The 12,678-nt window shown below is 44.5% G+C and overlaps 1 protein-coding gene across 1 annotated transcript; it reads right to left on the bottom strand.

Annotated features, from left to right (window-relative positions):
- Positions 1-9,268: 9,268 nt before the first annotated feature.
- Positions 9,269-11,213, bottom strand: LOC120944446 (piggyBac transposable element-derived protein 4-like). Its single transcript, XM_040358507.1, has 3 exons — positions 10,988-11,213; positions 9,576-10,792; positions 9,269-9,289 (listed from the first exon to the last, which is right to left on the bottom strand). The coding sequence occupies exons 1-3, from the start codon at positions 11,211-11,213 to the stop codon at positions 9,269-9,271; spliced, it is 1,464 nt and encodes a 487-aa protein (XP_040214441.1).
- Positions 11,214-12,678: the final 1,465 nt, after the last annotated feature.

The following is a 12,678-nucleotide window of genomic DNA, read 5'->3' as shown; positions in this document are numbered from 1 at the left end:
TATTTGCAAGGAAATTTGGTGTTTTATATTGTAGGCCTGTAATTTTTAGAAATAACTCACTTAAATCTGACCAAACAAGATTCTAATAGGCATCCCGGGTATGACATTTTTTTAAAAACAAAATTATAAATTATAATATAATAAATAATTATAAATAATTATAACAAATAATAATATAATTATAATAAAAATTATTCAATAATGTAATCAAATTAAAATCACTGAAATTTGCTCAGTTGCAGAATTGTTGCTGTCATTATTTTTTTTTTTTTATGACGAATTTCCCCACAAATCGCTATCGCACAATTCTGCAAGTGATTATAATTTATTATCGCTGTTTTTTAGCTGATCTAAAACTATTTTTGACATAAAGGGACACTTTTGGTTGCTATGGACAATCTACAGTTTGCAGGGAGAAAAAAAGGTTTTTATTATATAAAATGACATGCATGACACAGGACAGACCACTAGGGACAAGGGGTGTGTGTTTTTTTTACATACAGTACTGTAATCTATAAGATCTTTACGTTTTTGAATTTGGCGCCGTTCTCCGTCCCCGTGCGTCGTAACGTCGCAGGGAATGGAGATCGGCGTCACACGGAGGCACTATGTGAATCGAGCGAGGTCCCGCTCGCTCACACAGCGCGGTGGCATCGCTGGATCCAGGGACAAGGTAAGTAAAAAGTGCCTGTGGATCTAGCGAGGCAAGCCCGAGACTGACTCGGGGTTACCGATCGTAGCAGGAAAATCTAACCCCGAGTCAGTCTCGGGAACCCCGCCAGGAAGGTTAAAGCGGGAGTTCACCCGAAAAAATTTTTTAACATTAGATTGAGGCTCATTTTGTGAAGGGGAATCGGGTGTTTTTTTTTAAATCGAAGCCGTACTTACCGTTTTAGAGATAGATCTTCTCCGCCACCTCCGGGTATGGTCTTCGGGACTGGGCGTTCCTATTTGATTCACAGGCTTCCGACAGGCTTCCGACGGTCGCATTCATCACGTCACGAGTAGCCGAAAGAAGCCGAACGTCGGTGCGGCTCTATACGGCGCCTGCGCACCGACGTTCGGCTACTTTCGGCTACTCGTGACGCGATGTATGTGACCGTCGGAAGCCTGTCGGAAGCCTGTCAATCAAATAGGAACGCCCAGTCCCGCAGCCCATACCCAGAATCGGAGAAGATCTATCTCTAAAACTGTAAGTACGGCTTCGATTTAAAAAAAAAACACCCGATTCCCCTTGACAAAATGAGCCTAAATCTAATGTTAAAAATTAACTTTTTGGTTGAACCTCCACTTTAATACATTCAAGGTGAAAAACCTTGAGACTTTACTGTTGGAGACTGAACATTGTTTCATGCTATGTTATACATTGCTTGGTTTATTTCCCTGTGTATTTGGAGTATGACCACTAGATGTCACTATACACAGATACTCTATCATAATGTTCTTTGTGTTAACTATCTGTTACTGCATCTTTCCTGTTATCTATGGTTGTTGTTTTTCTATATCTCTTGTGCTAACATGAGCACCATGCTCTCTGCTGTATGTCTCTTCAATACAAATGAATCCAAGTAAACTACAGCCATCCATATATGTCTGATTATTCTTTGCATCATCTGCACCAGCCAACAAAGGTTATGGGCCCAGACAACGTGAATCATCAGACAGCCGGAACAGAGGCCTAGTCTTCACCTGCACACCATCTTTGATCAAGCTGCGGAGGAAATCTGCTCTGAGGTATCCAGGCGCTTGGAATACGAGCAAGGTACATTAATCATGGCTAGCAGCGGGGATCTTAAACTGGGGATCACTAAGCTAAATAGTGACAACTACCAGATGTGGAAGTTCAAGATGGAGATGTTGCTGAGCAAAGATGACACATGGGATGTCCTCACCACAGACAGGCCGGATGTAGACAACCAGGAGTGGGATAAGAAAAACAGACAGGCAAGAGCCACAATAGCCCTACTGGTAGAAGATGAACAGCTTATCCACATAAAAGGGGAAGATACTGCCAAAGGTATGTGGAATGCACTCCGTAGATTACATGAGAGCTCTAGCTTAAACAACAAGTTATATTTACTAAGGAAGCTGTACCAGTCCAAACTGACTCCAGAAGGGGATATGCAAGAACATATAAGAAGCGTGCTGGAGATTGTTGCACAACTCAGGGACCTCGGAGAGGAGATCAAAGATAACCATGTGACAGCAATACTTTTATGCAGCCTGCCAGAGTCATACAACCCTCTGATTAATGCATTAGAGACAAGATCTGAAGCAGAACTCACATTACAGTTAGTGAAATCTCGACTTTCAGATGAATACAAGCGCAGAAAGGAGCAGGCTTCTCACAGACAAGAGAGCGATACAGGAGCAGCACTTAAAGCAACAGACATTAAGATGCCAAACTGGAAGGCCAAACTATGTTTCCGGTGTAACAGGGCTGGGCATTTCAAGCGCGACTGTCCATTGTGGAGGAATGAGCAGAGGGAAAAAGATCCCAATCAGGCACTCATAACCATGATGAAAAACAATGACCAAGCAGCGTGGCACGGAACTTTTAAAGTGACAGATGCCGTCACCAACCATAAATGGTATATAGATTCTGGAGCAACAAGTCACATGACTAACGACAGAGAATTCTTTGTAGAGCTCAATCCAGACAAGAAAGAAGCCATATATCTTGCAGACGGGAGTTGCACAACTGCTGAAGGAACAGGACATGGAATAGTCACTTGTAAAAATGAGGATGGACAAGTGTTAAAAATACCAATGACGGATGTATTGTATGTTCCCGGACTCAATGGCGGCCTTATATCAGTCAGGCGACTGGCAAGCAAAGGACTAACCACAACGTTTAAAGGTGACCAATGCACTATCCAAGATGGGGAAAGAGTGATAGCAACAGCTAAAGCGGGCAAGCACCTTTATGAACTTGATGTTGTTGAGCAAGAAACAAAGCTCTGCACACATAAACACAAGAACTGTATTCATTTATGGCACAGACGTCTGGGCCACAGGCACCCTGACAGCATACAGGAGCTGGCCAGACAGGATTTAACGAAAGGCTTCAAGTTAACAGGCTGCCCAAACACGCTAAGGTGTGAATGCTGCATCAAGGCCAAAGCCACCAGAGTAACCCCACCAAAGGCAAGTGAAAGCAGAGCAACAAGACCGATCGACCTAATACACACAGATGTATGCGGGCCTATGAGAACAACCACCCCAGGAGGAAATAAATACATATTAACTTTTATAGACGACTACTCAAGGTTTACAGTGACATACCTAATGAAGAATAAGTCAGAAGTATTCGACAAGCTGAAGGACTATGTTACCAAAGTAAGCAATAAATTTCACAGAAAACCATTAGTACTCAGAAGTGATAATGGTGGGGAGTACACCGGGTTTCAAGTTGAGAATACACTCAGGGAACTAGGAATAGAACATCAAAAGACTGTCCCATATACTCCAGAGCACAACGGGGTAGCAGAGAGGAAAAACAGATCCCTGACTGAAATGATCAGATGCATGTTGACTGATTCTGGACTCCCTGAAAAATATTGGGGAGAAGCAGCACAAACGGCCACCTACTTACAAAACAGATTACACTCCAAGGCAACAACCAAAACTCCATACGAGCTATGGCACAGTCGAAAACCAAGCATAGGACACCTCAAGGTATTTGGAAGCAAAGCTTTTGCTTACATTCCGGGAGAAAAGCGCAGCAAGCTCCAGAATCGAGCAATTGAAGGTGTCTTTGTTGGTTATGCCGACAACACCAAAGGATACAGAATCATAGACCCGAAGACCGATAAAGTGACAATCAGCAGCAGCGTAACATTTATCGAGGACCCGAGAAATGAAGTAACGGAGCCAGCCATGCCAAGAGCAGAAGAACCAAATAACGCTGAGCAGGTTTTCTTTCCTATGGAACGAACCCCCGAAAGTGATACTGTGTCACAGAAAAGACTGGAACAAACTGAACCAGCTAATGACGCTGAACCAAGACGCTCAGTGAGGGAAAACAAAGGTAAACCCCCCAACAGACTCTCGTACAAAGTAGAAACATCCTGCGTAAGAGAACCCACTTGTTGGAAAGACATAACACAACTCCCAGAGAGGGAAGCCAAGAGATGGATAAAGGCAGCTGAGGAAGAAATCATCTCACTACAGGACACGCAGGCTTGGGTACTAACGCAACTGCCGGCCAAAAAGAGGGCAATTGGGTGTAAATGGACTTTCAAGGTCAAGTACAACACTGATGGCACAGTTGAGAGATATAAAGCGAGACTCGTAGCCAAAGGATACTCCCAAAAATATGGAGAAGACTACGATGAGACATTTGCCCCAGTCGTCAAACATACCACAATCAGAGCTCTACTCACAGTTGCAACTACAAAACAAATGCTAGTAAAGCACTTTGACGTAAAAACCGCTTTCCTACACAGTGACTTAACAGAAGACATCTACATGGAGCAACCAGAGGGCTTTGTAGACCCACAAAAGCCAGAACAGGTGTGTAAACTTAAGAAGGGGATCTACGGGCTCAAGCAAGCAGCCAGAGCATGGAACATGAAGATTAATGAGGTGCTTTTGAGAGAATCCTTTCAGAGGAGCAAGGCCGATCCCTGCCTATACACCAAGAAACTAAATGGTAGGTGGATCTTTGTACTCATTTATGTAGATGATCTGTTAGTATGTTATGAGCAAGAAGGGGATTGTTCCAGACTGCTGGAGGTCTTAAACATGGACTTTGAAACAAAAGATCTGGGTGATGTCAAACACTTCCTAGGCATGCAGATAGAAAGAGAAGAAGATGGTAGTTTTCTTATTAACCAGAGTCACAAAATACAGGAAGTAATTGAAACTTTTGGGCTCAATGATGCCAAACCAGTCAACTCGCCTATGGAGACAAATTATCTTAAAGAATTAAACAACTCAATTAACCCCTTGCAAAATGACTCACAATTCAGAAGGGCAATGGGGAAGTTACTATACATTGCCACAGTGGCAAGGCCTGACATAGCTACAGCAGTGGGATTCTTATGCAGAAAAGTATCCCAGCCAACCCAGATGGACTGGAACGCAGCAAAAAGGATCATACGCTATTTGAAGGGAACAATAGACTTTAAACTGAAATTTTCATCAACAGGGAAGAGTGGTCTGACTGGATATGTGGATGCAGACTGGGCAGGTGACCCCAGTGATCGGAAATCCACCAGTGGACACCTGTTTCTATTTAAAGACGGTCTGATTAGCTGGACCACCAGAAAACAGTCTACAGTGACACTGTCCTCCACCGAAGCAGAATACGTGGCCGCATCACAAGCAGGGCAAGAGGTAATCTGGTTGAGACAATTGCTGGAAGATCTAGATCAGATCCAGAAAGAGTCCACGCCAATCTATGAGGACAATCAAGGATGTATAGCACTCGCACAGACAGAGCGGATAAACCCGAGAACCAAACACATAGACGTGAGATATCACTTCTTAAGAGACTTACAAGAGCAAGGACAGATGGATCTACAATACTGTCCCACTGAGGAAATGTTAGCAGACATCCTTACTAAGCCTTTGCCTGCAAAGAGACATATGGATCTAACAAGAAGAATCGGTTTGTCTAATTAAGCACTTCACAATGAGAAGGGGTGTTGGAGACTGAACATTGTTTCATGCTATGTTATACATTGCTTGGTTTATTTCCCTGTGTATTTGGAGTATGACCACTAGATGTCACTATACACAGATACTCTATCATAATGTTCTTTGTGTTAACTATCTGTTACTGCATCTTTCCTGTTATCTATGGTTGTTGTTTTTCTATATCTCTTGTGCTAACATGAGCACCATGCTCTCTGCTGTATGTCTCTTCAATACAAATGAATCCAAGTAAACTACAGCCATCCATATATGTCTGATTATTCTTTGCATCATCTGCACCAGCCAACATTTACAACTCCTTTAAGTTCACTAGGGCACTAGCAAAGGTACAGCTGGTAAACACATCACAAATCTCTGATGTTTGGGGCGAGAACACCTTAGTCTTTTTCAGGGTTGTCTTTAATATTCATTGGAACCCTGGGAAAACATTTTCTCTGACCCCCCCCCCCCCCCCTACACTCCATGCAGTTTTCGCTCTCCACCTGCTCTGAGACATACAATAAATAGCAGCTAGACTCAGTTCACTGAATCAAATCAGGTACCAATTGCGATTGGTTGCCAGAGGTTACAGTGTATCATTACTGCTCATTGACTGGATGCTAGAGGTTACAGCACACATTACGGCTCACTGACTAGTTGCTAGAGGTTACAGCACAGGATTTATGCTTGATGCTTGGTTGCTAGAGTTTACTGTACATCAATATTGCTCACTTATTGGTTGCTAGAGGTTACTGCACATCATTACTGCTCACTGATTGATTGCTAGAGGTTACAGCACATCCTCTCCTCACTGCCTGCACACCATGGACTGGGGAGGTGAGGGGACCCATTAATAGACAGAAAACTCCTAGGACTCATGGGATCAGTGGCAGTGCTGGGTGGAGGGGAGAGCGTGATCAATGGTAATGATTGATTTTTTTTTTACTGTCTACCAATATCAAGAGGAGTTTCAACACTGGCCACCAATGTAATAGGGGTTTACACTGACCACTAATGTAATAGAAGCATTCAAAGTAACCACCAATGTAAGGAGGGATTTACACTGACCACCAATGTAAGGGGGACATTCACACTGGCCACTGGTGTGAATGAAAGGATTCTACACCAAGCTCCAATGTAATGAGAAGATTTACACTGACCACCAATGTAACTGAGACATTTAGCCTGCATTCACATTAGTGTGTGTCAGGAACGCAAGCAAAATTGCTTACCTGACAACACAGAAACATGCTGGCCTTTAGCAGATACCCCAGCAGTGCGATTATTTGTAAATGACACCATCGTCTGCTGACATGTGCATTGGCACTGCGTTATTTAAAAAAAAGGGTTTGGAACTTTCTTCCGCTAATTTGCTTACATTTGCAGAACAGGCTGATTTCAGGCTTATTGACTACCGTTTCAGGCAGGAATTTCAGGCATGCCACTTTATGTCCCCAGTGGGAGCATTCAGCAGAGGTGATGGTGTATATGACCTCAGGGGTGTATGATATACATATGAATGTTGACTCTATTTACATATGAATGCCACAGATCTTCCGCTATTTACATATGAATGCAGCCCACCCACACATGTAAATACAAGGTCTGCAGGTGAGTTATCTGCACACAACAATAGGGCAGAGCTGGGCAGCTTTAGAAACATCACTTCACACTGAGCTATCGGGACACAGCACGGGACTAAAACCACAAGAGATGAGGGAATTTAAACAATTTTGTCTGTTCTAGTAAGAATGTATTTTCTCAACCTTGAAAGATAAGGTGTGCCCCAGTCAGAGTTAGTTCTGACTACCTCTGGTTTATGTTATGGCAGTTTTTACCTTATAAGAGGGTATGCGCACACATTCTGCATTACCTAATTTTCTAGAATATTTACCATGTCCATTAAAACCACACCTTCTAATAAATACCAGGAATATTTTGCATATTGAGAAAGTCTCCTCTGTGTTATTCCTCATGGGTTAAGGTGACCAGATTTTTTAAATGAAATCTGGGGACATATTTTTTTTACTAGTAAATCGCGGCCCGTTACCGCCGCCGCCGCCGCCCGCCTCACAGCCTGTAAAGTATTACTCTCCGGGCCCCGGCTACTACTGGGGGGAGAGCGGAGGAATATCACGCCACCAGGAGATAAGCAGGCAGGCGACTGGCCGGGACTTGATCCAAGGCAGAAGAACATGCGAGCGAAGCTGAATGAGCATGCGCCCGAAACTGAAGAAATATTTCCTCTGCTCCGACCAGCACATGATCATCAGAAAGGGGTACAGATAATGGGAAAAATACACCCCCCGAATCTAGTTGGAGTGGCAAACTGGGGGGGTGTAATTCAGATTTTTTTTTATCTTTGAAATTGCCCCAGCCCCTGTTCAAATCTAATCCGGGGACAAAACCGGGGACAGACTTTGTCCGGGGACAGTGTCCTCAATCCGGGGACTGTCCACGGAAACCGGAGATGTCTGGTCACCCTATCATGGGTGCACACATACCAAGGGCACTTTTTTTTTACACAAAAAACAATCCTGTCTTCAACACTGGTAAGACCTGGACACAGCGGTAGAGGCTTCTTCCCACCCAAGATCTTCAAAGCCTCCAGACTCCACACCCTGATCTGGGAATTAGAAAAAACTCTGAGAAAACCAAAAGCTTAGTTTTCTCCACTCGGAAACAGTGGGCCAGATTCAGGTAGAAGTGCGGAGGCGTAACGTATCGTAGACACGTTACACCGCCGCAAGTTTTTATCGCAAGTGCCTGATTCACAAAGCACTTGCGATGAAAACTACGCCGGCGGCCTCCGGTGTAAGCCCGCGTAATTTAAATGGGCGTGTGCCATTTAAATTAGGCGCGCTCCCACGCCAGACCTACTGCGCATGCTCCGTTTCGAAATTCCCGCCGTGCTTTGCGCGCAGTGACGTCATTTTTTCGAACGGCGATGCGCGTAGTGCAATTCCGTATTCCCGGACGGCTTCCGCAAACGACGTGAATTTTTAAATTTCGACGTGGGAACGACGGCCATACTTTATACAGCAATACGTTTGCTGTGTAAAGTTAAGGCACCAAAAACCACGACTAACTTTGCGACGGGAAACTAGACTAGCGGCGACGTAGCGAACGAGAAAATCCGTTGTGGATCGCCGTAACTCCTAATTTGCATACCCGACGCTGGTTTACGACGCATCGGCGGCCGCGGTACTGCATCCTAAGATCCGACAGTGTAAAACAATTACACCTGTCGGATCTTAGGGATATCTATGCGTAACTGATTCTACGAATCAGTCGCATAGGTACTCTGAGAGATATGACGGCGTATCTGAGATACTCCGTCGTATCTCCGCTGTGAATCTGGCCCAGTACTCTTTATTCTGCATAAGTGAGAATTCTGTGTTGTCTTCAGTTCCACTACTACAGTGGCAAGGCCTTGCACTGTCACAGCAGGCAAAAGATAAGTCCATGCAGCAGGCAAAAAACATGGTCGGTTAACAGGCTGGGGTCAGTTCAGATGGCAGGCAGAGATGTAGTCAGTACGCAGGCAAAAGATCAATCCGATTGACAGCCAGAAACTTGATTGATTACTAGGCCTGGTCATTTCAGGTGGCAGGCAGAGGCATGGTCATTATCCAGGCAAAGGGTCGGTCTAGGCAGCAGGCAGAAACATGGTTGAGAAAACATGAAAATGGATGATACATAGGACTTTAGATACAGGCAAAATGTAGGTAGTCAAAAATAGTTGAAACAACTTCACCGTACCTTCTCTAATATTGTACTGCGGTATGGTAGCGACGAAAGCAGTCTCCTATGCATAGGCCAGGTTCTGAGGGACACTGGGGACAGCAGTAACGTGTGTCACGCCTTACTCCAGTTCTGCTGCATACACGGCATCTTTTTTGGCGTCTCCGGCCTGTTTCGGATGGTGTGATTACATATGGGAAGTGTCTCCCATGCAGCCTGCCGACTGCATCAGAATAAATGTTATCAGGTGCAGAGCCTTCATGGTAAATAAGCTCTGTTACAATCGCCTCTTGGAAGTCTAGGAAGGCACCAGATCTTTCCGTGGACTTATGATAGATGACGAAGGAGTTGTAAATGGCCAACTGAAATAGGTATATGGACACTTTTTTGTACCAGAAACGGGATCTTCTGGTTGCCCGGTAGGGTTGCATCATTTGGTCGTTAAAATCGACACCTCCCATGAATTGATTGTAGTCGTGTATGCAATCAGGTTTTTGGACCAAACCTTGCCTTCCTTGGATTTCCACTGAAGTTTCTTTGTGAATGGAGGAAAGGACGTACACATCTCTCTTATCCTTCCATTTAAGGGCCAAAATCTCTTCATTCCGCATACTTGCCAATTCCCCGTTTTTCAGCTTCGTGTTGACCAGTCTTTGTGGGAAGCCCTTGCGATTTACTCGAATTGTACCACAAGCTACCGTTTGCTGCAGATAAAGGTGGCGGAAAAGTGGCAGGCTGGTATAAAAATTGTCCACATAGAGATGGTATCCCTGATGAAATAGAGGCGATACAAGGTCCCAAACTATTTTTCCACTGCTACCCATATATGTTGGGCATCCAGGGGGCTCCAGCTGTTTGTCTTTTCCTTCATAAACACGGAAGTCATATGTGTACCCTGTGGCCCTCTCACAAAGTTTATATAACTTCACCCCATATCTGGAACGTTTATTTGGGATATATTGTTTGATGCCCAGCCTGCCTGTAAAATGGATGAGGGACTCATCAATGGAAATATGTTTGTCGGGAGTATAAAGCTGAGAAAATTTCTTGGAAAAAAAATTGATAAGTGGCCGGATTTTGTAAAGCTTGTCATATCCAGGGTCATTTCGGGGAAGGCACATGGAACTTTCAGTAAAACTGAGAAACCTCATAATCATTGTATAGCGCGTCCTGGACATAACAGAGGAATAAAGTGGCATGTGGTGAATAGGGTTGGTGGACCAGTAGGACCGCAATACATTTTTCTTTGTGAGTCCCATATTTAGTGTAAGTCCAAGGAAGATTTTAAATTCTTCAACTATAAGAGGCTTCCACTCAAATGGACGGGCATAATATGAATTTGGATTATTTGTGATGTACTGCTGGGCATACCGGTTACTCTGGTCTACAATTAAATTTAATAAATCTTCTGTAAAAAATAAATTAAAAAACTGAATTGGTGTCAAATTTTTGGTTTCTACCTGAACTCCTGGTTGCGCTGTAAAAGGGGGGATGATAGGTGCTACTGAATTAGAGGGAAGCCATAAAGGATTTGAAAGTGCCTCTGGGACATCAGTATAGGCCCTAACCCTTTGTGGCCGATGGGACACCCCGCTACTTGTACTTGGCTCTTCATCTGGGTGTATAACATCGTTGGTGCTCACCACTTCAGTGACTTCACCATGATGTATTTCATTGCTGGTGGTTGCCTGCTGCTCTTCACTATGCCGGATTCTTTTTTCTGGGGTCTTTTCCTCCTCTGAATCGGTCAGTGAACTGATGCTCTCCACGGGGTCATATTCAGAATCCGTATCCGACACTGAGTGTTCCCCACTACTCTCATCTGTCATGCTTGGAATCTTACTAGTGTACCTTTTTTGGACCTGGCGTTCAAGTTGCGGTGGCTCTGGTCACACTGTACTGGTGTGACAGTGATCAGGAACACGAATGCTGGCGTGCGCTGTTCTGATACTGGTACAGATGTTGATGGCTGCACTGGTGACACAGTGATCAGGTACTGGTGTGACGGTGACACTGGTACAGATGTTGATGGCTGCACTGGTGTGACGGTGATCAGGTACTGGTTTGATGCTGATCAAGTGCTAGTGTGACAGTGCCACAGGTACAGATGTTGATGCCTGCACTGGTGTGACGGTGGTCAGGTACTGGTTTGATGCTGATCAAGTGCTAGTGTGACAGTGCCACAGGTACAGATGTTGATGACTTTACTGGGGCCACCGTACTGGTGTGACGGCGATCAAGCACTGGTTTAACGTTGCTCTGGTGTTATGGTGATCAGGCACTGGAGTGATGCTGATCAGGTACTGGTGTGACGGCGTTCAAGCACTGGTTTAACGTTGATCAGGTGCTGGTGTGATGGGGATCGGGTACTGGAGTGATGCTGATCAGGTACTGGTGTGACGGCGTTCAAGCACTGGTTTAACGTTGATCAGGTGCTGGTGTGATGGGGATCGGGTACTGGTTTGATGGTGATCAAGCACTGGTTTAACATTGATCAGGTGCTGGTGTGATGCTGATCAGGTGCTGGTGTGATGGTGATCGGGTACTGGTTTGATGGTGATCAGGCACAGATGTGATGGTGACACTGATACATATTGGCTTGAAAAACTAGCACTTAGCTCCAAAATGCATTTCCTAGCAACCACTTGATTACCCGAATGTTTCTTTTCCCATTCTCTGCCCAGCTAACACGCTGCTGCTCATATCATTGTTTTTTCATAGGGACATCGTTCTGCCCCCCTCTCTCCATCCTTACCTTTATCATCACTACAGGCTTTATCTCTCTTCTAATTGGCCAGCCAATGTGGAGAATGCTGCTGCTCCACCCCCCCCTCCTCACTCCCCCCTCTGTGGGCTCTCTCAACTAAACAGTGTACTGTCACAGGGATCACTGCTGCTCTGCAATAACATATGGCGTGGATTCTTTTATGTAAATCATTGATCCACCATCCAATCCATACACAGGACTCTGCCTCCAGCAAGAACCATGGCTACACCAGCATTATTACGCTGGGAAATTAACCTCTGCCTGGCCAAGGACCTGCTGAGCATATTTCATGAAACCAAACAAGTCCTATATGGTTGTTTTTTTCTATCTAGGATTATTATTTTGCACCTTGCCTACTACCTTTTACTACTTTATGACCTTTCCCTGTTAAATATTTGGCTATTGGCAGCAAGTGTTTAACCTGTCAATACATACCTATTGTTCCTTACCCATTCCCTGACGTTTTGTTTTTTGTGCCAGACTTTTGTTTAGAACATATGTTGATGGTTGAACTAGTAACACTGGGG

Source organism: Rana temporaria, chromosome 6, assembly GCF_905171775.1.
Source record: "Rana temporaria chromosome 6, aRanTem1.1, whole genome shotgun sequence".
Taxonomy (NCBI): domain Eukaryota; kingdom Metazoa; phylum Chordata; class Amphibia; order Anura; family Ranidae; genus Rana; species Rana temporaria.
This window is presented reverse-complemented; position numbering and strand designations above follow the sequence as displayed.

What these genes read in the sequence shown, in the direction of transcription:
- LOC120944446 (XM_040358507.1), bottom strand. Translation starts at nt 11,213, where the DNA reads ATGACAGATGAGAGTAGTGGGGAACACTCAGTGTCGGATACGGATTCT. An exon ending in ACACCCAGATGAAGAGCCAA is followed by an intron (nt 10,793 to 10,987) that starts GTACAAGTAGCG and finishes TATTTTTTACAG; the next exon opens with AAGATTTATTAAATTTAATT. An exon ending in ATGGGAGACACTTCCCATAT is followed by an intron (nt 9,290 to 9,575) that starts GTAATCACACCA and finishes CCTGCTGCCTAG; the next exon opens with ACCGACCCTTTGCCTGGATA.